Source organism: Rhamphochromis longiceps, linkage group LG11 (assembly GCF_057381845.1).
Source record: "Rhamphochromis longiceps isolate RC_006_pf linkage group LG11, R_longiceps_female_GT1.1, whole genome shotgun sequence".
Classification (NCBI taxonomy): Eukaryota; Metazoa; Chordata; class Actinopteri; order Cichliformes; family Cichlidae; genus Rhamphochromis; species Rhamphochromis longiceps.
Window position 1 is genome coordinate 7,612,451 of NC_140567.1, and position 27,175 is coordinate 7,639,625.

Below are 27,175 nucleotides of genomic sequence, written 5' to 3' on the forward strand. Positions count from 1 at the left end.
GACTGAATCACAAATATCACACCTGCTCGGTGTTAAATTCATCCAACTGAAATAGGAACGATGTACAAAGCGTGACTCTAAGGACTTAAAGGTCTGACTTACCTGTTAGGTCGCTATTCATACTATCCACAGACATGAGCTTCTCATTGGCCAGGAAGCTTGAGTTGCTGTCACTAAAATGGTCACTGCCCACTCCTTCCCTCAGTACCTGGTTGTTTTCAACTCTAGATGGTAAGGCCTGAACCTGTATGGACTGAACAACAGAGGAATGCAATGAAAGCAACTTTACAGAAATTTTGTTAGCAAATAAAAAAAGGTGAGTTTGATTTAAAAAAAAAACTTGTAACAAAAATACTGCATTGTAGAAAGAGCTAGATATCAAGACATTCAAAAGTTTAGAAGAAGTGAAATGGTGGCTTTTAAACAGTGACTCAAACTCTGTATTTTTGCACATCACGACAGAAAATATAGAACACAGAAAATGAGTAGGGAAAGAAATAGTCCAAATCTTTGGACAGCAGTCTCATGACACATCATACAGATATAAATCAACAGGAAACTGATCAGCATGTATGGAAAGGTGGTACCTTTTTGTCTGTGACATCTTTATGTCCAAAATGAGCAAATGTCAGAAGCCCTGTTGACAGATCTGTTAGAAGAGACACAAAGTTCATCAGTAACACTTTCATACAGGTGGATCAAATGAGCATGTACACATTGCCCCCCAAAAGCCTCAAGCAAACAAAAAACAAAACAACTTTAGGCAAACACTCTTACATAACAGATCAGTATGAAGCGGTTGATTTATAAGAACAAGCAACACTCAGTTATTAACTACATTTAAGGGCCGTAACTCACGTGTACCATGGTTCTTTGCATTACCACAACAGCAACAGAAAGAACCATAGTACACATTCAAGTAGTACATAGCTCACTTTTAAATTGTGTGCTAAGTCTGAATGGAGAACGGAGTCACTTGAATAGACTGATGAAGCCAGAAATATTACTTAACGTGTGCCTGAAAAAGTCAATAGAGCCAGGGGCACAAGAATTTACCTGTTCCAAGTTCTGTGGGATGGCCACATACTGAGCCTGCCTGTGTAGTACCAAGGCCCAGCATGGAGCCTTGATTTCTGGATGCACTCTCATCCAGATTAATCTTCAAAAGCTTGTCTGAAAGACGATGGGCTGCAATGAAGTCATCTGCATTATCCCTGTAACAATGACAGGGATGTAAATAATTCAGAAGAACACATTAGTAAAACACACCAAAGGAGAGTTAAAGTAATTACTTATCTATTAGTCAGGTTTATACTGTGTGTGTGTGTGTGTGTGTGTGTGTGTGTGTGTGTGTGTGTGTAAAACATTAAATTCATACTAACAACAACCGCTGTGTATCCACTTCACTGCATTTGAAACATTTTTTTTTTTAAAAGGGCATTTATTTTCACAGAGATGACAACGGTACACACCTCAAGTAAAATCGACACTAAAGATTAGAGTTACTACATTTCAGTATTTGGTTTCTCATCCTTCAAACTACAAAACATCTATCCTGACTATTGATCCAACAATTGGAAGTTGGCTGCAGTATTACACACTACAGTTTTTTGTTTGTTTGTTTTTTAACCAGAGATTTTACAGGCAACAATGAGCAGCGTGAATTACATGTATTTCTATACTCACATGTCATCTTTGAAGCTGAGGGCAAACTTGGGCTGTTCTACTTCAGATGACTGTAGACCAGAATGCTGCAGCACTCTGCTATCCAGGTATGAAACCTCAATGGGATCGTCTCTATAAAATGAGCAAATAGTGCAAAAAGCAGCTTGTTAACACAAAAATCAACTGTAAATAATTATCAGCACCCTTAATTACATTTAGCACCTATATGCTCACCCAGAATTAATATATTACCTATAAACTTTGTTAAACATGTCAGAGACCACAAAGAGCTGCTTTTCCTTTTTCATTAACAAATATACACAGTTGTTTGTTTGTTTTTTAGCAGGCATTTTTGAAATACTGCCATCCTTGTATTGCAAACAAAGAACCTGAGATCTATTTTTAGCCTCAGAGCATTTCTAAAACAAGTCACATCAGCCCAAAGCCAACAGCATACTCCCACCTGTTGTCAGATTCGCGTCTAATTTTAGCCACAGTAGAGGCAGCCACCGGCAGTCCTGGGCCTGAACCCAATGTCACATTTCCCAGTGTGGGGCGGCCACTGGCGCTGTCCAGAGACTTGCAGAGGAAACTTGGGAAGGCTTCATCTTCCAGTTTGTAAAAACTGTCTGCCATTGCTTTTGAAGGGAGCAGGGTGAGTGCCAAATGTGGCTTAGGTTCCGTTCAGGTGATGACCATCTGTAATGTCTAGAAAAATGAACGGTAGCAATAAAGGACCAGGTAAAACACATCTTGTGCCCACTCGTGTGCTTATTTAGCAAACATCAGCTTCTTAATACCACCTTTCAATCGTGAAAACTATTGACTTAAGTATTTTCTTTGGGGAACGTCATCATACATGTTGTTTCGCAGGTATACGGTTCAAGTCTATTGAATAAACAAATTAAGAGAACTTAACTAGCCAACTACACTAGGTGGGCTAACTTCTAAGCTAACAGGCTACTTGCTAAAAACAAAAGGGTCTGTGGAACTCGCCAGCACGTTGCAGATTTAAGCTACCCCATTGTTTTTGGTTCTTTAAGTTAGAGTGTGTAAGAAGACATTTTGCAGACAGCACATATAAGTGAACAAGCTTCACCTGCTCGCTAATTATTTCTTCTTAGACTGTTATACTCCAGCAAGGGAATTCAATTATAAACGTTTGTCGGACTTCAACTCACATTCAACACTCCAGAAGTAAGCGGGCCCAGGGATAAATAGTTTTTCTCCAACTCGAACTTTGTCCTTATAAACGGTTCAAATGCCAAATGTAACTTCGAAATAACTTAGACTCATCATTATTACTTAAAATCTGACATATCAAACAAACCGTACAATAGTTCGTAGGACCAAACAGCGCCCAGAAGTCACAGGAAGCCCGCGTGAGCGTCATATCACAAAGGCGGGACTTAATCAATTTTAGACGACGCGGATTGGACAGAAAACCTATGAGGGAGGAAATTGCCAATGATGATTGGTTACTATCTATGTCATTCCAATGGATTTGGCAGCTTGGGGCCAATGACTGTATGCTTGGGGCGGTTAAGAAAAGTGCTTATTCATTTATCAGTAAAGCGCTTGTCCTCAGATGAATGAAAGACGGAATGTGCTCTTTTGAACTCCAGCCATAACTTATCTAATAATACGTATACCACTAAATTATCTGCAATAGTTGATAGGTTGTTATATTTATTATGAATTAGCGCCCAGTTATTAAGCAAAGCGTGTCACACAAGTCGTTAATGGCCAAGTGAGGATTTTCTTGTATCGTATGTCCTGCCAAACAGCTGCAAGAGTACCGAGGGTCGCAAACAGCTGACTGCTGAAAGAGTTGTCATCCCACATCCCATGCGTTCCGTTTATTAGGAGTGCCACGATATGAAATGTTGTCCTCCCTGTCAATGTTAACCCTCTGTGAAAATACTAATGGCATATATTGTCAGTTTTGCCTAATTTTGGAGCGATATTGGCAGGAGAATAGCCCCTTGCTGACATGTGATCCTTCACAAATAACGCCAAGGAAATGTATAGCACAGCCAAAAGACAGCTGTTCACACTAAAAAGGAAAAGGTTATATAACGCAATATGCAACTAATGGTTAGGCCCTAAAGAAACACATCAGTGTCCAAGAGCTACCAGGTATCACCAAGTTTTATAAATGGCTAGGACAAACATAGATTCAAGAGCTTTTAAAAAGATTTTTTTAAAACTTCCTGGCCCAAGATGACCATCATATTATTTCCAGTCAATCATGTGGAATGACTATGCCTTTCTTCTTCTTTGATTGTAAAGGAGAAGCAGTCAAAAATAACACCCCCTTTATATCATTTATTTCTGAGTCTTACTTCCACCCATTCTAATTATAGACTTCCATAAGCAGAAAGACAAACATGTCCCCCTTTCAGACACAACTGACAGAAGTTTTCCAATTTACCAGCCAACAATACCCGATGATTGCACGCCCCCCTCCCAACAACAACAAAAAATCAGCTTAGTTTAAAAATGCTGAGTTTATTATTCACACAATACCATATACATTATTTAAATGACTCTCTGTACCAACGCATTAGATCTTCCAAAGGTTTTCTTTAATAATATGCAGAGGGAAAAAAAACATAAACCTTTAGAAAAGTGAAAAAAAATCTTTATTAGAAATGAAAGGAAATTTTCTTTTTCATCCAAAACTATTTCAAAAATGATACCCTGTCTTATTTAACTAAAACACACAGGGGAAGAGAAAAAAAAATCATTGCCCTTCAGCTTCTGGTAAGGGCAGCAGTGCCCTGGAGGACAGCCTGTGGGGAAGAGGCTGCTGCTGAGGCTGAATGGGCTCAGTATCACAGTGCTCTATTAGGGAAGAAGGAGGCAGCAGGTGACCATACACAATACCCGCTCTAGGGGGGTCCAGAGGAGGAAAGAAATACCTGAAGTAAGAAAAAGAAGGAGGAGACAAAGACGGCAAATACGTGGACGGAAAGAAAAGACAACAAAGGGAATACACAGAGGGTGAACAAATAAAAGGAAGCAAAAAAAAGAGAAATTAAAAGGAGAAGGATGCATGTTTGGTCCAGACACTAAAAAGGTAAGAGGGAAGACAGTGACATTTTAAAAAAAAGAAAGAAAAAAAAAAGGTTTAAGCACAAAAAGAAAGGAATCAATGTTTTGCAAGGTTCATGCCAGATTTGTTGCAAAAAATTAAAGTTTCAATCAGTAATACCCAAGTATCCATTTGTGAAATGTGTTACAGAGTCTTACATTTTAAATATGGGCAAGTGGGAGCTGATGCACAAGACACATTAGTAATATGCGGGTGGCTGGTATATCTTTGGAGAGGTCAGCTGCCGCAGGGGAGGAGCAAAGGGAGCTCTCTTGCCAATCCTGCATGCAATAAGCAGTACAACAGCACATTACTTCAAACAAAGCTCACTTCACACTTGTTTCTGATACATGAAAAATTCCACACGCCGCTCTGCAAACGCCTATATTCAACTGAACTGAGTTAACTGGCTTACAATACACAGATATTGTGTTACTCGGGTTAGAGGGGAATCACAAGTTGAGTCAAAAACACGTACGTACAAATTTTTGTTAGGTCTGAGGTTATGGTGGAGTTGAACATAAATACAGCCACACTCTGAGCTTAGACACAATTTATTTATCGTTCAAATTTTCCTGGTGCTTCATGTGCGAATGAGGGGGGAACAATGAAGGCTAAAAACAAGAACAGCTGCTGAGCCAGCAGACCAAATATGGTTTCAATAGGAAGTAATAACAGGTGTGGATACATTTCATTTGTATAAAAAGAGGAATGTGTTATCACTCCATTCAAGGCTCGCAGTGGCTGTATTCACACTCGTTCTGTGTGTGTGTTTACACTCTGTTAATACGGCTCATTCAAGCTGTCCTTTCTGCTCAGCAAAGAGTTTGGCACTACTTGTTCAAGGATACATTCAAATCCAAAAGAGAAAAATAAGGAGAAAATATTCAGGATGCATTCATATATTGGCCAAATGCCTGTATCAGGTGATATCAGCATGTCTGTTAATATAAGATGGTACTTATCAACATCAGCAGCTGATATTCGTTTTGTGTTGGTTAAAAAGTCCAGGCAGAACTAATGGGAGGAATAAATAACAAAAACAGTCAAAAGACTGACATTTGCTATCGGCTCAGAACCTAATGATCACAAAATTCCTGCTCCACTTCAGTTTAATCATGATGTCAAATGTTGAGACTTTTGACTGAAGCTGATCAAATTCATTTACAGAATACAACCTAATAGCACAATGTTTCTGTTCTGTATCCCAAAATAGCTCTAGAAATTGAAAGAACGGCCACGTATCAAACTCATATAAACACATTTATTTTCCTTTTATATATTAAGAAAACAGTTAGTCCTTGCACTCACGGTGCAAAGTGGAACCATTCTTATTACATGCATCAGTATAAATTGAGAGGAAGTCACCACCACAACACATCTGGCTCCACAGGTACAATGTAGATAACCTGTGTGGTGAAAACCAGAAGCCAAGCTCTTTGCATGAGTGCAGCACGGGATCAGTGCGAGTCCAACACGCTTGTCAGTAAGCAGCTGTACTCCCAGTCAGGGTGAGGCGTTAAAAAAAACCAAAGTTGTCAGTTCTGACTGGCTTGGGCAGGGCTGGGTGAGTGGCGTCAGACGCGCCACGCCACCTACCTTCCTGCAGACATCCCGTTCAGCGCATTCTGGGAAGACTGAACAGAGGAACCCAGCACAGTACTCATGGCTGAGGGCTGACCGGATGAACCTGTAAGTGGGCTTCCATCTCCCTTCAGGATGCCGGTGCACTTCCAGTTGTCCATGTAGTTAGCTGCACAGAGACAGAAGGAAAAGTCGGCATTTATTTCGTACACAAAGGAGAAGGGGGACAATCTGACAGCTGAACTTTTCACCGTCATAGGATATTCAAGTGGGGCTCTTTTCTCCACTTGAATATCTGGTGTTCCTCCAGACCAGTGCATTTTGCTGAAGCACACAAATCATTTGATAATCTACTTGTTGCTATGAACACAGTTACTGCACAACCATTTATTGTGAAGGGATTTATCAGCTTTAGCACTTTGAGAATCAGAATCAGAATCAGAAAGGGGTTTATTGCCAAATGTTGAGCAGGTTTACAACATTAGGAAATTGCTGCGGTGCTTCAGTGCAAACATAGTGTCATAAATAGCACTTAAATAGACATGAAAAAATAAAAGTAGGGATAAGAATTAAAAGTGCTACGTAGAAAGATATGTGCATGAGCTATACATGAGATATATACATGAGAATAAGAATTAAGAGTGCTACGTAGAAAGATATATACATGAGTGCAGGTGGTGATCAGTGCCAAACATAGAATGATGCAGTGACACAGCGTAGGGTCATGTGTTAGTAGCGGGAACAGTCATATGGTTATTGTTCATGTGTCCAACAGCAGAGGGGAAGAAACTGTTCTTATGGCGAGAGGTTCTGGTGCGAATGGACCGGAGCCTCCTGCCTGAGGGGAGCAGGTCAAACAGACTGTGTCCAGGGTGAGAAGGGTCAGCTGAGATCCGAGCTGCACGCCGCAATGTCCTGGAGGTGTATAGATCCTGCAAAGATGGGAGTCTGCAGCCAATCACCTTCTCAGCAGAGCGCACAACACGCTGCAGTCTCTGTTTGTCCCTGATAGTGGCTCCAGCGTACCACACGGTGATGGAGGTGGTGAGGATGGACTCGATGATTGCAGTGTAGAACTGCATCATCGTCCGTGTTGGCAGGTTGAATTTCTTCAGCTGCCTCAGGAAGTACATCCTCTGCTGGGCTTTCTTAATGACGGAGGTGATGGTGGGCTCCCACTTCAGGTCCTGGGTGATGGTGGTACCCAGGAAGCGGAATGAGTCCACAGAGGTGATGGGGGTGTCAGTCAGGATGATGGGGGGGAGTGGGGCTGTGTGCTTCCTGAAGTCCACAATAATCTCCACTGTCTTCTGGGCATTCAGCACCAGGTTGTTGTGGCTGCACCAGGACACCAGACGTTCAACCTCCCTCCTGTAGGCAGACTCATCCCCGTCCGAGATGAGTCCAATAACGGTGGTGTCATCTGCAAACTTGATTAGCTTGACAGACTGGTGGGTGGAGGTGCAGCAGTTGGTGTACAGGGAGAAGAGCAGAGGAGAAAGAACACAGCCCTGAGGGGAGCCGGTGCTGATGGTCCGGGAGTCCGAGACATTCTTTCCCAGCCTCACATGCTGCTTCCTGTCCGTCAGGAAGTCAGTGATCCACCGGCAGATGGGGTCAGGCACATTCATCTGGGAAAGCTTGTCTCGGAGATGGTCTGGAAGGATGGTGTTGAAGGCAGAGCTGAAGTCCACAAACAGGATCCTGGCGTAGGTTCCTGGGGAGTCCAGATGCTGCAGGATGAAGTGTAGGGCCATGTTGATGGCGTCGTCTACAGACCTGTTGGCTCTATATGCAAACTGCAGGGGGTCCAGGAGGGGGGCCGTGAGGGTCCTGAGATGGGAGAGAACTAGGCGCTCAAAAGACTTCATGACCACAGATGTCAGAGCCACGGGTCTGTAGTCATTTAGTCCAGTGATCCTAGGTTTCTTGGGGACAGGGATTATGGTGGAGGACTTGAAGCAGGCAGGCACATGACATGCCTGCAGTGAGGAGTTGAAAATGCCAGAAAACACTGGGGCCAGCTCGTTTGCACAGTGTCTGAGGGTGGCAGGAGACACACCGTCTGGGCCGGGAGCTTTCCGAGCATTCAGGTTCTTAAACTGCTTCCTCACATCTGCTTCATGAATATGAAGAGTTGTGGTGGGAGGAGGTGGTGTGAAATCCTCTTTTGTGTGGGGTGAGGAGGGGGGTGTTGTAGGTGAACAGTTTGAAGGTGGTGATGGCTCTATGTAGGGGGGAGAGGTGGGGGAATTAGTGTCCAAAGTGCCTCTATTGTTGGGGCCGTTGGAGGTGTGAAGGCTGCCTGATGGCTCGTCAAAACGGCAGTAAAAGTCGTTAAGGGTGTTGGCTAAGAGCAAGTCATCAGTGGAGTGGGGGGTTTTAGGCTTGTAGTTTGTGATATTCCTAAAACCTTTCCACACAGAGGCCGAGTCATTCTCTGAGATCTGCTGCTGCATCTTCTCAGAGTGCTGATGTTTAGCAATGTCCACTTCTTTAGTGAACCTGTACTTGGCCTCTCTGTAGCAGTCCCTGTCTCCGCTTCTGAACGCCTTTCTCTCATTCCTTTCAGATTTTTGAAGCCCTCCCATATCTGTGTCAGTGTAAAAACTATCACAAAACCAGTGTGTAATGCTGGCTCAGCAACAAACACCATTTAACAGACATGGACTCGGAGGTAGCACTTAACAGCTTCAAAAACATATTTCTCAGAAAAGGAGAGCAGGATGTGGAGAACAAAGCAGAGGTAAATTCTTTAATGCTGACAGACTGCTAACTCTGTGACTATACTTGCGTATCAACAGATGTACTATATGCACGGAGTTTGTAAAAATTGACACTGCTATTTAGCCCAACTTTTAAGACATGCATTTCATAACAAAATAAAATGAAATTTTTTAACCTGGAAAAGAGAAGCTATGGTTTTTCCTGCTGCTGATACAAACTGCATCACACAAACAAAGAGGTAAGCTCGGTCAGGATGCTTGGTTATGAGTATAGAAACAAAGTCTGCTAGAGCGCAAACAAACTGTTAAGATCTTTTAAAATTGGTTTTTAAAACCAAATAAAAAATAAAATAATCGTTCCCTGACTCCACCAGGCTGAATACTCGGGAGTGTGAGTGTGTATGCAGATGTTGGAAAAAAAGATAGAAGCACTGTATGAATGTGTGTTTTGGTGAAGCACTTTGAATTATAAACCAAGTAGAAAGATGCTATACAAGTATCAGTCCATTTACCAGTATATAGACACACCTGAATAAGACCCAACTATGGATCAAGGTAGATCAAACATCCAGGTAACGCCCAAAGTTACAGACACTACAGCATCCCATCTATCCAATATTTTTCAAACAAGAAGCAACTTCATATAAACTTATGGACCACTTCCAAATGATCTGGTGTGGAATGACTTGAATAACTGCACAATTTAACCTATGACTAAATCAATATTCCTAGTATTAATAGCAGCAACTGCTGCTACACAGCTACAAAGCCTGAAGCTTGGTAGGAGGGCAAAGGTTTCCTAACTGGAGGACATAATGGTTGCCAGTATCAGTCTGCTTGATTACTGGAATCAATACTCTGAAAACAGACACAGTGGTTAACCTGATTACAACATGTATTCACAAGTAGGTATTTGCACCTCGGACAGTAGAGAATAAAAAAAGTTGTTGTGGTTTGATGAGAACCTGTGCAAAAATGTCAGCTTTCTTTACACAGTTGAACCAACAAATCCTTTATTCTGGAAATGACCAATGCCAACTATGAGTGAACAAAAGTCATTCAATGCCCAGTGAAAAGTACTATTCACTGAACAGCCACATTAAACAGCTTTTATTAAAGTTGTCACTGAAGTAAAAGGAAGACAAACAAGCAGTTGTTAAGAGCCCCCTCACCTTTCCAGAGGCGCACACAGCCATCATCCCCAGAGGAGGCCAGCAGGGTGCTGGTGATATTCCAGCTCACACGCCACACCTGGGAGTTATGGTTGTCAAACTGAGCCACAATCTGCACCTCAAATTTGGTGGGTCCTGTGGACGTGCTCTCCTTCCTGTCAGGAGCACACAAGAAACAGGAAATTGAATATTTATTTTGCATTATCTTAAAAAGAGAACATCTGCTCAGGAACTGCATGCAGGGCTTCAGTGCAGTATTTGTATGACTCCACCAGTTTCTGTGCATTGTGGCCTTCTATAAGACAGAGTGCAAACACTCACCTCATCGGAACTAGCTTAAATATTCGAACATCTTTTGTTGCAATGGCGAGCACGTGGAAAGATCTTCCCAGGTTTGGAGCAAACGCGATGTCATGAACCGCATCAGTGACCGTCATGAGTGTCTCTGCTTTGGCATATTTCCTTTTAAACAGATAAATATTAAAATCTGTCATTTATTTTGGTATGTCTTCATAATTCAATGGTTAGTGCATCACTAATAACAGGGTTCATACACATTTTTCAGGGTCAAATTCAAGGTCAATTTTCAAGCTTTTCCAGCACATTACCAAAATAGAAGAAAGCATGTTTCACTTTGCATCACCTCAGTAAGACCTTGCAAAAATGTAAACAAATCATCTTAGGTCGACTTAAATGTCTTTTGTCCCCCTTTTGTTAAAAGAGAAAAATGCAGCACACAAAAATAGTGAAAAAGGAAACGGTTGCCTTACATGCATATAGTGCACAAACTCAAAAAACACATTCCTCTTAAAAATTAAGATGTGCAAATGTGAACAAATCAACTTGTTAGAGATCTTCATCTCCACTGTAAATAAACAACAACCCAGAAAACAAGAAAACTGCACCAAATGTTTGTTTGTTTTTTTGTTCTTTTTAACTAGTTAAGCACCCCTTTTTCCTTAAGTAGGGGGTGAGAAACAGCAAGTTTTAGTTCATTTCAGCAGCATCTGTGTTTGCAGCCTACAAACGTTCACCACAGAAACATTTGGAAAGCTTTTCAAAATCATCGTATTGAAACTCCAACATGTTTCCAAGAAAAAGAACAACCAATTCAAAAAGATTACGCCGCCCCTCCTTCCTGGCGTGGCCGGCCAATTTCCCCAAATGGCGTGTCATCCTTCCAAAGGGCGTTAGAGGAGAGTAGGAATGAAAACTACCTTCTCCAGAAAAAAATGCAACAAATTGAAGAAGAGAAACTTCAACTGGAGAACAAGTGTAGACGAATGGAAGCCCAAAGTAAAGAGCTGGAAGACAGACAACAGCGCCAGCCGGACATAAAAATTATTAATGAGGGCTGGGGAATCAAGTTTGCTCAAACCCGAGAGCAGATTGTGCACCTCATTAAAGAAAACAGGCAAAAGAGTGCAGAACTAAAAGAAATGACCAACCAGCTCCAAGACAAGAAAACGATGACTGATAAGATACAATCAGAATCAGAATCTTTATTGTCATTGTCATGAGAACAACGAAATTAAGAATGGTCCCCGATCATTGCATCATCCAATGGGATCTCCAATACATGGACCGAAGCAATCAGCTCCTCCAAAGACAGCTCCATGAAGCTGTGGAAGAAAAGAAAGAATTCCTCCAACAGAAGGAAGAGCATGACAAAAAGCAAAGAGACATGCAGCACAAACTGAAGAGCATGCAGGAAAAATACCGAATGCTGAAAGAAAGCCTGGATGAAACACTGCGCCAAAATAAAGACCTTCTACAACAGAAAGAGCAACAACAAGAAAGACTGAAAGAAGGAAAGCGTATCGTCCAAGACTTTGAGTCTAAAAATCTAAAACTGCAAGAGTTTTGTAATCAGCTGGAGGACAAAGCAACTAAAGTGGAAGAAGAAAAGGACAAACTGGAGAAACGCTGCTCACAGATGCAGCAAAGGATCGAGCAAAATGCGAGAAACAACTCAGAGCTCGTTAAGGTGATTTTGGTGGAATATAATAACTTGAAGCGTGAAAACACTCAAATGCAGGCACAAAAACAACAACAAGACAAAATACATGAAGACCTGCAGCTCACCCTCCAAGAAATCCAGAAAAGAAACGAGCAGTTAGAAGACAAGCACAAAGAAGTGCAACAGAGAAATGCAGACATGCACAAGGACAAGCTGATACAGGAGGCAACATCCAAACAACTCCAAGACAAGCTTGAAGAACAACAAGCAACATTAGAAGAGGTGGAACAAAGATGTGAGAGACTTGAAAAGCAAAACACAGAAACAATTGATGAGTTGAGAAATCTCATCCTGGAGAAAAAAAGCGCTCGTGGAAAAGTGCCTGAAAAAAAAGAAAAAATGATTCCACTTGTTCCGGAGGAGAGACGCTACTGCTTCCTCACCTGATGTAGCCTCGTCTTGCTCCACCTCTGTTAACCCCCCCCAACCAGTCCCGGCAGTTGACTGTCCCCTCCTGAGCCTGGTTCTGCCGGAGGTTTCTGCCCATTTAAAGGCAGTTTTTCCTCCCCACTGTCGCCAAGTGCTTGCTCAGAGGCGATTGTTGGGGTTTTCTCTCCTCTACCTTGTTTCTTCATTTACTTGCTTGCTTAACTTTTTGTTCAACTTATCTAAATAATAAACCATTTGAATTTATCCTTTGAGTATTTTTCATCTCATCTTTACAGAATTTTTCCAAAACATTTTCAAACATTCAGATCTGTCTTTTATTTTCTTCTTGAAACCTCATAATGAATACCCACCGTGTGTTTTCGTTGTACTCGTAGATCTGAACCTTCCCACCGTATGTTACGTTGCTGTCGTCACTCCCCACAGCAAACATGGGAGGATGGGCACGTGAGCTGTTTGTAGGAAACAACGCGTGGTTACACCAGCAGACTGTTATCAGCATGGTGTTACATACACATGAAAAAGTCAAGTGATACTTGCATAGCATTATTCATGATGTTGTCATACCTGCATGTCTATAAGTCACATTAAGTTTAGCTGTAAGCTGTTTTATTGAAAGAATTAGCGGTAGTAATTGTGTTATTTCATAAGCACAATAACTGAAAATGTGTTCTAACACAGCGGTCCCCAACCTTTTTTGCACGACGGACCGGTTTATGCCCAACATTATTTTCACGGACCGGCCTTTAAGGTGTCGCAGATAAATACAACAAAATAAAACTAGTACCGGTACCGAAAAAAAGAAGATTTATTCATAACACACTCGAAAAGACCCAGGAAAACCGAGTTAACGATAAAAACGATAACAAAATAACGCTGAAAACCGATAAAAACCCTGAAAACCATACATTTAACACCTGAGCCTCAACTCTCACGGCCCGTTACCAAACGACTCACGGACTGGTACTGGTCCGAGGGTACCGCTGTTCTAACATATGCAAGCAAATAATATAAAAGCACTACAGCTGCTCTCTACATTTGAATCTCATCTTGGTTCCTTACACAAAGTAAACCGGCAGTCTAACCTGGAGGGGTTCCACGAGATGCAGCTGCAGCTGAGCTTGCAGGAGATCTCATGCTGCAGGGACCACTGACTCAGGTTCATCACATCGGGAGCCTCGTAGATCCTCACCACCCCATCCGCAGAGCAGGTGGTCAGCATAAGACCCATGTGTTTAGGAGCAAACTTCACATCGGTCACTGACGTTCTACTGTCCACTAGCGTGGTTCTCTTAATCTAAAAAAGCCCAACATGAAACACTCAGGTGAAATCTAACAAACAGTTATGTTAAATGGGAAATGTAATGCAAGTGTACTAACCCAGTGGCTCAGTCCTCTCTGCTTGTCATTGGACTCTCCTACGATCTCCTCCCAAACAGCAGCTGTTCTGTCAAAGGAGCAAGAAGCTAGAACCTGTCCAAACTCTGGATGCGCCCAGGTCACTCGCCACACTGATCCACTGTGTGTCTGCACATAACAGCATTCATCTATTAACTCCATCGATACTTTGAATTTCATGCTGTGTTCATACTCAAAAACACAAACATAAAGTAATAAATAAAAAAGAAAAGGAAATTATGGTGGTTTACCTTCCAGCTGGCTGTGCAGTGCCACTCTCCGTTCTCACTTTTGTCCCAGACCTGAGTGGAATAAAATCACAACCTTGAATACTCCTCACGTGTCTGTGCACAATTATCACCGGTTTTGCACTGACATTTGTATGTACGTCCTTTATTATGTCGTCACATAATAAACACTACATCGATAGCTCTGTCGGAAAACTGCAGTGCTTAACTACACTACTATGCTATAGAGCTTATCTGTGGCCAGCCTAGCTCGTGTGCTACAAGCACCAGAGCTAACAGACTAGCATATTAAACTGAGATAATTTCCTTCGAGTGTAAGAACCAGCGGAAGATTTCTCAAACAACCTCATCGTCTGTCAACGACTGCAGGAAAACGAGTCAGTAATTTCAGTATGTAAGGTGAGAGTGTCGGTAATGTGGGCAAGGCTATCCTGCTAGCTATAACGGCTAATGCTAACATTAGCAAACTATGATGTACAGCTCACCTTGACACTTTGGTCGCTGGAGCAAGTCGCCATCCTCCGGCCGTGAAAATCATACGATACGTCATGAATTAGATCTTTATGATCTGCCGCGATACTACGCGCAACAAACATGATGACAACTATGTACCGGCAGCTCTAGCTGGGACGATTAGCTGGCAGGCCTGTCATGTGTCTACTTGTGCTGTTTATTTGGCGGTAATGTGATTGTGTGTAGTACAAGCTATTGACCACATGGCGGCGCATGCACACAAATTTTAAGCAGCTCAATGCGACTTTGGGGTTCTTTATAAGAAGATAAAATATAACGAAAGTTATTCGGTGAAAAAGTGCTACAGCCAGAGTTACTTTGAACAGACAGATTAATAGGTTTATTAATACACAACTGCCAAAATAAATATAGTATGTAATATACTGTCAAAGTTACCTCTTGCGCGGTTGCCAGGTTTGATCCAACTGACAGTTTTTTTTCTTCGCTAACTTTATTACTAAAAGTTAATTTCAAGTAACAATATTTAAACAGATTTGTGCAAATGAATTTTGTAAAGGCAAAAAATAATAGTACTTAAAACATTCAGTAGATTTATTGTGAAAGAACTTTTATGCGTTCAATAAGATTATTGCATTAATTAATTAAATTAATGCATTCATTGAAATACTGCAATATACCTTGTTTTTTTGTTTTGTTTATTTGCTGAATAGAACACTGAGCTAAGTGTCAGTATCCTTTCTTGTGTTTTTTATTTTATATTAATGTTAATATCAGATTTTTGTAGTTTAGTGTCCAGAGGATTTGTTTGTGTGTGTGTGTGTGTGTGTGTGTGTGTGTGTGTGTGTGTGTGTGTGTGTGTGTGTGTGTGTGTTTGCGGAAGGCTGTGATGAACGCATATCTGGCAACCCGGGTCAGTCAACGTGCAGGCAGGCAGCAAGCAAGCAGTATTGTGCCGGAGCAGCAGACTCCCCGCAGGGATTCCTAGGGTTACACACACCGCTGTTTAGATGGCTGACAGAAAGGAGTAAGTTGGTGAACGGTGCTGAAAACACTCTGAGATTATTCCGGCAAGTGTCTGGGTTCACTAACTACAACACAATGGAGCAAGAATTTCAAGACATTGATTCGTCGGGGAGATGGCAAAACCTTTACAATGTAAGTCGGGACACTGACCGGGCCTCTCTTGTTTCTATGACGATCGGTTGCTAACTAACTTAGCTAGCTAATTTGATAGCTATCAAGTTAGACACCACTTAGAGATTTTGGTCACTTTTCGTCCACGCTTTTAATTGTGTAAATTTCTACACTTCGCGACATGACTTCCAGGTTCTTTATACATATTGGAGTGCAATTGGTAAAGACGAATGAGTAACTAGCATTTCGCGCTAGCTGACTTCCGTAGCTGGAAAACGTGCATCGGCTCGATCTTCACTTCGGTTAGCTAATGCTGGCTGACGCTAGCAGACGTCAGCCGCAGTTTCTGAGAACTCATCAGGACTTCCACAGAAAAGCGTGTTGTGTTTTACCACGCAGCACAGCATTTCGTTTATAATATCTCTGTTCCGGTTAAACTTTGGCTATGACCCTGTAATGTGCAGCTGCGAACTACAAAGATACCATGTAACTAGAACTGTTTTTGTTTTGTTTTTACACATCAGTGTTAATAAATTAAGAAGAAATGAACGTGCACACTTTATACATTTTTAGAAAATGTTTTTAAAAAACCCTTTTAAAACTTTTTTTGACAGGGAGCGGGGGGGGGGGGGGGTATATATAAAAAGTGCATGATAAGTAATTTCATAAAAGATCAAATTTCTTCCATGCTAACGTCAGGCTCCCAGTCCTACTGAGAATTAAAGTGGGATTAAACAGAAATGAGAATACTAATACTTAATTTAATTTCTTACCCATTTTAAGGATAATGTCGTTAGCATGATAATATATTTAAACCAATAGTGCTCATTGTACATAATGGTGCTTTTCAGTTCCATATGTTATTGGTTTATCTCTCAGTTCATTTCTAATACAAGTCCCAAGCTTGAATAAATGGGGAGGTTTAAGGAAGTCAAATATGCAGACCAAGAATACAGCATCATGTCTTAGTACATCTATGCACTGAAACTGTACTTTGTGTACCACTAAAAATTACTTTTGCCACTAGTCTTATCCATGGTGCTGTAGCTCAGTGGCAGTGAGGGGACACGCCCCTGCTCACGACAGTATTCTTGGGAGTGTCAAAAATAATTTTTATTCTCTTTTATTCTTTTCTTGTCTCCAGTAAAACTGCTTCTGTTCCCCAGAATGAAATAATAATAGAACTGTGCTCGCCCTTTGGCCTTGCCCATGCAGACTGTGTTGTAAAAGGAAAACAACAGCCTGAGGCATTGCAGTAGATTAAGTTTGACAAATGACAATGAAAACAAAGCAGACCAGTTGTGATTAATTGAGTACAAAGGATTGAGGACCTTTGATCTCTGTATGGTTTTTCTTTTAATGTCATTGCTGGTCACCACTCCAGTAAAACTGGATGCACATGAATTGAACAGGTTGTGTCACAGTTTCCTGTCGCTGTCAAAGCGATCCTTCTGAGTTCCTGTTTGGTTTCTCATCTGCAACAGGAGATCCGTAACCAAGCCAGTGAATATTCCTACAAAGTGGCAAAGCTTCCAGTGAATCGGAATCTGAACCGCTACAGAGATGTCAGCCCATGTGAGTGTTACGACAGTTAAGGCTCTCAGTGACGATATGTGCTGCCGAGAATGACGTCGTCATAATTGCTCTGTGATCTCTTGCTTGGTTTCAGACGATCACAGTCGGGTAAAACTTGAAAACTCTGAAAATGACTACATCAATGCAAGTTTAGTCGATGTGGAAGAAGCCCAAAGAGCTTACATTCTTTCTCAGGTATGTAGATTGTAGGACAAGCAGTGTACACTGAACTGTCTGCACGGATATCTGTTGAACACATCTGCGTGCCACTCAAAGGAAAATACACAGGATTTGAGTTTGGCATTTTGGTAGTTGTTCATGATCTCTGGATGTTATTTGTTTATGTGGATTTTCTACTTTTGCTTTGACAGGGCCCCTTGAGGAATACATGCGGCCATTTCTGGCTGATGATTTGGGAACAGAGTTGCAAAGCTGTTATAATGCTCAACAGAGTGATTGAAAAAGGATCTGTGAGTACACTGCAACACCTTCTAATTATTATGTTCTGAAGTCCCCCTGCTGTTTAGGTTTGAAAGTTTGAGGAGACATATCTTTATTAATAGATGTAGATACATTTGCTCATCCCAAAAGGTTTGAGATCAATTGTCTTTGTCATTCCTATTTCCACTGATGCTAAAATTCTGTGCATTTTACAAGATGAAATAGAATCCAAGATACGTTTTATTGTGTTTTCTTTCTAGTGTACCCACTTTTATCTGGTAGACTAGAAAGGATTTCAGCCCTGTTTTGGAGTTTTCAAAAAGATGATCAGATCTACTATAAAATTTAATTGGCTTGTTTTTCATGCATGTGCCATCTCTTCACCACGTTTCATGAAATTCACCGTGGTAGGTGTAACCATGCTGACAGACAGATTGAGATGCAAAGAATGCCACAATTTTGAAAAAATGAATTGAGATACTGAAGAGCTGCACATGTTTAAATTCGTTATGGATCAAAGCCTAATTGAGATATTTTGGGCAGCTATCATGACTCAAATTCCTTTACTTGACAATGGAAAAAATGAATTTCCTTACATTAAAAAAAAAAAAGTCTAGTTTAAAATGTCTTTTTCTTCCTTTGTGGTGTTATACTTCATCAGAACTCTGTGTTTCACAAGATTGTCTTAAGCTCTGTGGTCATGTTTTAAGTTGTACTGTATGTAAAGTTTCAGTTCTGTTGTTTCCATTTATTTGAAACTTTAACCACAGTTCCAGGAAAGTTAATGATTACTTAGTTTCTTTTTGCATTTAGTTTTGAATGTGTTTTTTGATTTTTCGTTTCACTTGTATTTGGTTTTCATATTTCAGTTTAGGTTTTACTCTCTAAAAAGGTTTCATTTTCAGTGAGGTTTTATTGTTGTGTGTTTCATTGTCCTTTTTTTTTTTTTTTTTTTTTTTTTTTTTTTTTAAAGTTTCAGTAAAGAGTTGTTTTCTCTCTCTCTCTCTCTCTCCACACTTTGGTTTTTAGTTGAGTTTAGTGTAGCTAACTATCATGGCCTTGGTGCCAAGAACAACCAATGGAAACTGGAAACAAGCTGTCAGGTACTTCGGTGTACAAGAACGTAATTAGTTGTTCTCTTTGCACACGGTTGATTTTCCGAATCCGAGGAATGGTGTACATATGTGCAACTGTTCTCAGTATTTAAGTCAGAAGTTCTTCAAATGGCTCGAGGCACATGACAGCCTATCCATGAGTAACTGAATGTATTTGTCTCAACAGGAAAAGTGCGCGCAATACTGGCCTACCACCGAGGAGCTACAGATGTCTTTCACAGACACAGGGTTTGTTGTGAGGCTACTGTCAGAGGAGGACCAATCCTATTTCACAATCAGATTGCTGGAACTACAAAATACAAAGGTGAGTATGCAAGGGTGCCTATTGGTTAATAGCATCTCTCTTGAGTTTCAGCATGGTTTTAAGCACTGCTTAACCAGTCTCTTACCATTTAAGTATAATAGCATGTAGCTGAAAAAAGACTGTGATTTCAGAGTGTGTAATGTTTTCCTAGTGACAAATCAGCTAAGTCATGCAGAACTGTGTCTATACAATGCTCCAGTCTTGACCAAACATTATGCCTACCACAGACAGAGGAGTCGAGAGAGATCTATCACTTTCACTACACCACATGGCCTGACTTCGGTGTTCCAGAATCCCCTGCCTCCTTCCTCAACTTCCTCTTCAAGGTTCGGGAGTCTGGCTCGCTGGACCCGGAGCATGGGCCCTCAGTGGTGCACTGCAGCGCTGGGATTGGTCGCTCAGGGACCTTTGCCTTGGTGGATACCTGTCTAGTTTTGGTGAGAAGGGGAGTGGGGAAATGTCACTGAAAGTCTGCCACTGTTAAAGAGAATTCTTTCGCAAGAGGTTCTCATTACAATGACTACAGTCTGATGATGGTAAGATGAGGCGTTCATGCTCTGATTGTACTTGTGTGCTGATAACGTGCTTACAGAGCAGTGTTGACGTGTAGGTATTCAGCGTGAGTGTGTAAAGTCTGGAATATTTTAACTGGAGCAGAGAAGAGGCCCTTAACTGATTATTTCTTGGGAAATCAGGTTTCTCAGGAATAACTCCTAAATTACCACAATTCCACATGTGTCTGCAACTATATGGAACTAAATTCCCAATTCTTATCATGTCTTGATGAGTTTTAAAGCTCTAAAAGCAAAAAAAAAGATGAATCTTATTTCACTAGAAAGTTTTGCAAATTTCCTGTGGCTGTTTGACTTGTCTGTCGGCCTTGTTAAAATGATTTATTTTTTTTTTTTTTGGCCAGCTGTTAGGTTAACCAGACCTTAAGTGCTGTAGGTCTTTCATTATTGTTCAACACTACACCAAAAGTAAGTAGTGGGTTGATCAGAAGGAGATCTTCAGCGTCTTCTATGAATCAAACTCAGCATATGCAGGATGTCTGTCCATTATCTGATTTCAATTACCTAAAGATGGACAAGCAGGTTATCACCTGCAGGGCATTATCACCTTCATAAGTCAGCCCAGAATGATAAACTAACACAGGCAGAAAGCAACACCACTACAAATCCGTGATGTGTGAGTGTGATAGGAAAAGCCCTGTGCAGTAGTGCAATATTAAAAGTGCTGCATGAATGTATATGCACTTTTAAGTGCTTTGGTCAGTAAGACTGGATAAGTGCTATATTAATAAAGTCTAGCCTAAAAGGAGCAAGGAGAAAGAAAGGTGGCTAGAATGCACATAGAGTTACCAGGATTACAGTATTGTATTAAGACATGGAAGAATTCTCTAATCTGCATAGGGTCAAAGGTATTCATACGCACAAATCTACTAGTCCTAAAGATTCTGTAATATGTTTAAACTCTACAAGGCCAAGGGTTATAGACTTCTTCTTAGTGATCAGGATTGCAGACAACTGGCAGTTTCTCTTTGGGGTGATTAAAATTAATTGTTTGGCAGCACTCATTGGACTGACCAGAACAATGGGAAATTTAGGGGAACTCAGTAAAGCTCTAAGAAGGAGAATTGTAGATTTAGACAAATTGGGAAGGTCCTTTTGAGCCAAAAAATTGCCAATTTTAAGATTATCGGTTCAAACAGTTATATGTAAGATCAAGTTGCTTGGATTTGTCACAACTTTTCCAAGAACTGCCATGAACTGGAAATTGCTGGAACACCAGCATCACTATCCACAGTGAAGTCAGTTTAAGGAATCATGGACTAAGAGGATGCTGCTCATGAAAGTAGCTCCTGCTTCAAATTCAACACCTTCAGCCTTCTGGAGAAAAGTTTTATGGGGGCTGGTTTTGGGATAGGTTTTGGAAACTTGAGCAAGAATTCCTTCAGAGCCTTGCACTGCTTTTTAAACCCCAAATAGAAAATTTTAAAAAAAATTAGTCTTCTGGCCCATCACCTCAAATAACCTTTGAATGTCACCCTGTGCATAAACAAACAAGGCTATCTGTCAGATGTTTTGTCCCGCTCCTTCCTAATAAAGCAACAAGCAAAAACAGCCTCTTTGCTCTTGTGGCTTTTAAAAGTTGTACAACAATGGTGCTGTAAGAAAACATCAATCAGCTTTCAATGCTCCGAGCCCCACCTCAAAGGTTCCTGAACATTTAGAAAGTATGGGTGACCTGTGCACACCTCAGTGCCATGTTACCATCAACACCTTCATACTGCGGATAGAATCATGCCAGAGGAAAGTGAATCTGTCCCTGCTTGCGATATTTTTACTGGTCAAATTGACCATTCTATACAGGCTTTTTATATACCCATTGTATGTTAGGAAATTATCACATTTATTCTATGTCAGATATTAATTAGAAACCCTAAAGTGTAAAGCTGTTACAATGTAGGAGACACAACGCACAAAAAAAACAAGTGAATTCTAGTGGGAACTCTTTCTGTTCTCACTTCCTAGTCAGCTGGAAAGCACAGGTTTAAAGAGCCTGAAATTTCTGCTAGTTAATGTACGTGGTAAAAGCTCCCATAAATAAAAACAGATTTTGTACACATAGTTTTGCTCTGCTGTGTATTTAACTCACCTGTTAAATACGCAGTTTATGAGTTACGATTTGGAACAGCTAAAACATATTTCTTCCCAGCACTCACATCTTAAGCAGCATTAGACTCTGAGACAGGTTGGTAAGTTGTTTGGACATGCACCTTAAATCAAACCACTCTCTCACAGATTACCTCGATTTTTCTCAAATGTAATACATCTTTTGAAACTTCTCAATATTACAGCTCATGACTTCCTAAAGGAAAACAAAGGTGTGATATCCTGTGCACCTGATGTGATTCTCTATTAAGCGGTTATTCCATAAATGGGAAAATCTGTTTTTGCAGATGGAGAAGAGGAAAAACCGGTCATCAATGGACATACAAAAGGTGCTACTTGGCATGAGGGAATACCGCATGGGCCTGATCCAGACCCCTGACCAGCTCCGCTTTTCATACATGGCTGTCATTGAGGGAGCCAAGCTCATCCTGACAGACAACTCAGAAACACAGGTAGTCACAAGAATGATTGAAAGCTTGTAAGTCTGGTTCTAAATAAGCTTTTGTAATTTGTTATCTGACTTTCAGTAACCACCCGAAGAGCAGTGTTACTCCAATAAAAGACGGAGGCATTGTTGTGGTTTCAAGTTTTGCTTTCAGTTTCGCTCAAAAGCCGGCATCAGACGCTAAAAGAGGTGGCGATGACTGATTTTTGAATGTTTCTTTGACATTTTCTGGGAAAGTGAAGCTAATCATTTGAAAGCATTAAAGGGAAATGAGAAATTTTAAATGATATGCAGCACTTACGTTGAGAAACATTGGCTTGTATACAAGTATATTAGAATCATTCTGTTTTACTCCAGAGAAGTGAAAATAAACATAATAGTAAAGTTTAAGGTGACATGTGGGCTCTCTTGGTTTTCTACCATCCTTTCACGGTCTGGTTAGCTTGGAAACGGGTCTTGAATTGCATTCTTTAAGGCATTAAAGTCTTAAGTTTTCAACTGTACATGCTGAAACCTGCAAAAATCCTGTCTAAATGTTCTCTTGCTGCATCAACACAAAATTGCCTTTGACGCAGACCGTATAAAACACAACCTCACAATAAAATGAAGTGATTACCAGAGTTTCAAGCCCTGCCAGCAGTAATTTTAAATGTTACAAACTTCCTAATTCCATTTCATTTTTTTGGAGTTTTTCTTCAGAGCCATCAGAAAGTGTCTAATTAAAGTGGTGTGTGTGTGGGTGCTTTCCCATAACAATGAATAGGGCCTCTTTAATTTATAAGGTAACTGTCAAAATAATGGCCGACTCACTTGACAAACTAACTAGATCCTCACACTTGTTATGTAATGACTATACAGACGCTCTTTGATCATTTGCGTCTTGCAGGTGCCCTTTCTTTACCAGAATTTTAGTTTTGCCACTTGCAAACTAAATGATGAGAATGTGAGCCAACATATTTAAAAATCAGGAATTTAAGCTTTTATTTTGGAAAAGGATCACTATTCTCTTCCTCTCTGTCATAAGCTGACAGTACACTGAAATTTTCCTTCTTGGTTGTCTCTGCATGTCATCCTCTTTGTTAGAACAAGCTGACACAGCTGTCCAGAGATGACCTGGAGCCAGATCTACCCCCTCCACCACCTCCACCTAGACCTCACCTTAACGACAGCAGACCCAACGGACCCCACCTAGAGTCTCAGGCCCCCTCAGGAGACAGGCTTGCAGGAGAGCCAGATGCCCAAGATCACAATAAGGCAGACAATTCTGGGCAGTAAGTAACAGAACTGAAGTTTGGCAGATTAAAAATTAAGCGTTGAAATCTGCTGACTTGTTCCCATCCATGCGCTGAGATTCAGTTTATCTTTTTGAGCACATAGAAAAGAAAGAAATCAGGTTTCACCCTTTTATTTGTTCATCTTTGTAGTAAAGCTTTGGTACAGCAGTGACACAATTTGTGGGGATTAAAGTGAGTATTACCCTGTTGTTTATTGTTGGACTGCTGTACTCTCTGTCTTATTTCAGGGTCCGAAAGCGACACCGTGAGGAAAGGATTGCCAGCACAGCACAGAGGGTCCAACAAATGAAACAGAGACTGACAGAGTCTGAGAGGAAACAGGAGAAGTGGCAGTACTGGAGACCCATCCTGTTCAATGTCGGCGCCGGCGCCGGGGCTGTCTTGGCCATAAGCCTGCTGTACTGGATGTATTCCCAGTGAAGCACTGCGGGTCACTTAAAACGGACTCTTATTTTGCACCGGTACCTGAGATTAGGTACTTCTTCTCGACGTAGACTTAGACAGTAATATGTGCAGAATTGAGGGTATTTATTTCTCAAGGTCAAAATGCGGGAGCGCTAGATCAAACAAGCGTCTGTATATTTTTCATGTAAGATCGAAACAAAAAAATAGTAACATCTCAGGATCTCGGTGCCAGCACGATGATTTAATTTCCTTTCCTTCTTGTCACTGCTCATGAATGTACTGTATCATAGCAAAAATGGCTTTGCAGAAACTTACTAAAGGTGCAGTACAAAGAGAAATATATAGTGACAGGTTTATTTTTACATTCTTTATTTGTAATAGTCAGATATGTGTCGATCAACACGTTTTACATTTTGCATTTCAGAATGACTTGTGTTGACTTGTTCATCCTACTGTAGACTTGTAGGAAAACTCCAGAGCCAAGATTCAGCTGTAGGATTTTACTTTTCTTTAGTTTTAATGTAATATAATGAAATGCATGCATTCTGCGGTTTTCCAGACCACCACTTGTTCTTCCATTCACATTTAGCAGGGCATCTCAACACGGCCAGAAGAATATTTTTGTGTGAGTGGACACTTCCTTGCCAATGTTTCAGACTCTGCTAGAGTGGTTATTTTCTGTTATGTGCACACTTTTTTTTTTTTTTTTTTTTTTTTTTGCCTGCCTTTGTTAGCTGCCACATGGATCATAAACGTTGCCCCTTAGCAAGTTATTTACCCACTGGATGGGTTGGTCTGTGTTTGTTCAGGTGATCACGCTGTTTTTGTTTTTTGTTGTTGTTTATTTTAAGAAACCAAAGCCTGTTTTTAGGAAGATAACAGTCAGACAAGCTCCTGATGATGAACCCTCGCATACTCCCCTCATGTCAAATGTATATTCTGTTGAATCTCTCTGTCATAACTGACACCTGTATTACAAAATGATGCTAGTACCGTTCTACATTCTGTCCGTGTTTTGAACCCACATGATTGCCGATTCGGTTTTCAATTGACTGGGACCAATCCAAAGCTACAATAGTGCAATTTAGAAGCTGAAGGAGAGCACCTTGGATTAAATTTAGAAGAGAGCGATGTCCTTGTGGGGTGGTTGAAAAAGCTTTTAATGTGCCTTGAAATGTGTTAAATACGGAAAGGAGGAAAAAAAAGTGCGCTCCCAGAATGTTTTTTTTTTTTTTTTGGTATGTGCGATCAGTACAGAAAATTGTCGTGTCGCACGTAATGTGAGTAACATGTTTGCACTGCAATGACCAGATTAGAGGTGGTGTACAGTAACATGCGTCTGAGTTGATTGAACATTGAATGTGTCATTTGCATGTATCGACTCCTGAAGTGAAATTTTTGATTGGCTACAGTAGAACATGGCTTTTATTTTATTATTATTGTTATTTTCTTATTTAACAATAATATAGTGTAACATTCCATTCATTTATTTTCTGTGTACAGTTTTCAGGGGAGTTTTGTACACTGTTGAGCTGCAGTGTGGAACATGACAGAAGACTTTTGATGAGAAAAATGACAAAACCACAACAAAAACATTAAATACTTCATAAAAAATAAAATATTCTTTTTTTTTTCTTTTTCTTTTTTTTATAAACAAAAATTTGCTTGCCTGTTCTTTAATTCTGTATCCGTAAAGCAGCTTACCCACAGCTCTTCCCACCCCACCCACTTTCTGTGCTGTTACTCATAATTTCATTCTGACCATGAGCTAAATCAATGCAGACAGACTGGAGACCTCTCACTGTGGATTCCAGGAATTGATTCAATATTTCAAGAAGAGGCCATGCTCACATTGACTGCTGTAGTAATTTCATTTTCTCTTGTCTGGGACTGTGTGTGGTTTGTGTTGAATGTATTTTGTGCCTTTGCACTTATTTCAGCTTGTCTATATGATGTTGGCTTGATCTCTTTTGTCGTTATATCGTACAGCTCCTCCTAATTCTGGGCGTTTTAGAGGTCGCCACAGCGAATCATCTGCGTCCGTCTCACACCGTCTAGCATCCTGCTCTGTCACACCAATCCTCTGCATCGCCTCCTTCCGTACACCCATGAACCTCCTCGGAGATCTTCCGCTCTAGCTTCCTTTTTGTCTGTGTCACCATCTCAAAGAGACGATATGTAAACCTCACTTTCAGTTTTGTTGCTGTCCTTTCACCCCTGATGACATTTATCTTCTACCCTGCCTGCACTCTGTTCCTCACCTCTCTTCTGCACTGTATTTTCACTCTCTACTACGGTACGGTCATCTTTCCACCTGTTTCCCTCTCATTCACACTTGTATTTTGTGTTACTCTTGCTGACTTTAATCCTCTACAGTGCATACCACTACCTCTATGGGCTCTGGTCCACCTGCTTCCCAATCACACTACAGATCAGTGTCATCTGCAAACATAATCCGTGTAGACTCCTGCCTGACCTCAACTGTCAATATATGCCTATCGCTACTGCAAACAAGAAGGGGCACAGAGCAGATCCTTGATCGTTTGTAACTCCTACTGCATGCATCACCACTGTCTCATTGTCCTCATACATGTCCTGCACTACACACACACTTCTCTGGCCCTCTTGACTTCCTCATACAGTACCACAGTTCCTCTCTTGACGCTGTTTCTCTGGATCCACAAAGGCACAGTGAAGCTCCTGACCTCTATACTTCTCAATGATTACTCTTAATTACGTTTAAGAGTAATCATTCATCACATCTATAGTGCTCTTTCCCTGCATGAGGCCATACTGATGCTCACTGATCATCACCTATATTAACTTAGCTTCAGCAACTCTTTCCCATATCTTCATGGTAATGGCCCCATCAGCTTTATCCCTCTGTAGTTACTACAGCTCTGCACATCACCCTTGTTCTTCCCCACCCGTGTTCTTGTGTCAAACAATCTGGTTAAAAAGTCCACTTTCTCCTAGACATCTCCATACCTCCACAGGTATGGTGTCTGGACCAAC

The 27,175-nt window shown here is 40.9% G+C and overlaps 3 protein-coding genes across 5 annotated transcripts in view; 1 reads left to right on the forward strand and 2 right to left on the reverse strand.

The window, feature by feature from the left end:
• Positions 1 to 3,061, reverse strand: part of cep192 (centrosomal protein 192) — a 35,084-nt gene extending 32,023 nt beyond the window's left edge. The window contains exons 1-6 of one of the 2 annotated variants that reach the window (XM_085422100.1): positions 3,001 to 3,061; positions 2,129 to 2,373; positions 1,687 to 1,797; positions 1,057 to 1,214; positions 588 to 649; positions 103 to 253 (exon numbers count right to left, since the gene is read on the reverse strand). In XM_085422100.1, coding sequence (XP_085278226.1) covers positions 103 to 253; positions 588 to 649; positions 1,057 to 1,214; positions 1,687 to 1,797; positions 2,129 to 2,301 — 655 coding nt within the window. In that variant the 5' untranslated portion in view covers positions 2,302 to 2,373; positions 3,001 to 3,061. Of the gene's footprint in view, positions 1 to 102; positions 254 to 587; positions 650 to 1,056; positions 1,215 to 1,686; positions 1,798 to 2,128; positions 2,374 to 2,846 lie in introns of both variants that reach the window. The other variant, XM_085422099.1, reaches the window with a different exon arrangement.
• A 1,099-nt stretch (positions 3,062 to 4,160) lies between these two features.
• seh1l (SEH1-like (S. cerevisiae)) lies at positions 4,161 to 14,994 on the reverse strand. 2 transcript variants are annotated; one of them, XM_085422101.1, is made up of 9 exons: positions 14,783 to 14,994; positions 14,301 to 14,351; positions 14,032 to 14,178; positions 13,737 to 13,948; positions 13,005 to 13,103; positions 10,566 to 10,706; positions 10,245 to 10,399; positions 6,362 to 6,515; positions 4,161 to 4,589 (listed from the first exon to the last, which is right to left on the reverse strand). In XM_085422101.1, the coding sequence occupies exons 1-9, from the start codon at positions 14,891 to 14,893 to the stop codon at positions 4,412 to 4,414; spliced, it is 1,248 nt and encodes a 415-aa protein (XP_085278227.1). In that variant the 5' UTR covers positions 14,894 to 14,994; the 3' UTR covers positions 4,161 to 4,411. The 2 variants fall into 2 exon arrangements, with proteins under 2 accessions (XP_085278227.1, XP_085278228.1); XM_085422102.1 differs by having other exon boundaries at positions 4,447 to 5,043.
• A 689-nt stretch (positions 14,995 to 15,683) lies between these two features.
• On the forward strand, positions 15,684 to 25,779 carry ptpn2a (protein tyrosine phosphatase non-receptor type 2a). Its single transcript, XM_085422104.1, has 9 exons — positions 15,684 to 15,926; positions 17,390 to 17,480; positions 17,575 to 17,675; positions 17,852 to 17,950; positions 19,203 to 19,340; positions 19,568 to 19,777; positions 22,303 to 22,467; positions 23,544 to 23,731; positions 23,983 to 25,779. Exons 1-9 carry the CDS (start codon positions 15,870 to 15,872, stop codon positions 24,173 to 24,175), a joined length of 1,242 nt encoding a protein of 413 aa, XP_085278230.1. The 5' UTR covers positions 15,684 to 15,869; the 3' UTR covers positions 24,176 to 25,779.
• The last annotated feature ends 1,396 nt before the right edge of the window (positions 25,780 to 27,175 follow it).

Excerpts from the sequence above, each read along its gene's own strand:
- seh1l (XM_085422101.1), bottom strand. The coding sequence starts at position 14,893 with ATGTTTGTTGCGCGTAGTATCGCGGCAGATCATAAAGATCTAATTCAT. Across the intron at positions 14,179-14,300 it reads ACTGCACAGCCAGCTGGAAG|ACACACAGTGGATCAGTGTG; the intron begins GTAAACCACCAT and ends TGTTATGTGCAG. Across the intron at positions 13,104-13,736 it reads ATCTCGTGGAACCCCTCCAG|CTCACGTGCCCATCCTCCCA; the intron begins GTTAGACTGCCG and ends TCCTACAAACAG.
- ptpn2a (XM_085422104.1), top strand. The coding sequence starts at position 15,870 with ATGGAGCAAGAATTTCAAGACATTGATTCGTCGGGGAGATGGCAAAAC. Across the intron at positions 17,676-17,851 it reads GAGCTTACATTCTTTCTCAG|GGCCCCTTGAGGAATACATG; the intron begins GTATGTAGATTG and ends TTGCTTTGACAG. Across the intron at positions 19,778-22,302 it reads TGGATACCTGTCTAGTTTTG|ATGGAGAAGAGGAAAAACCG; the intron begins GTGAGAAGGGGA and ends CTGTTTTTGCAG.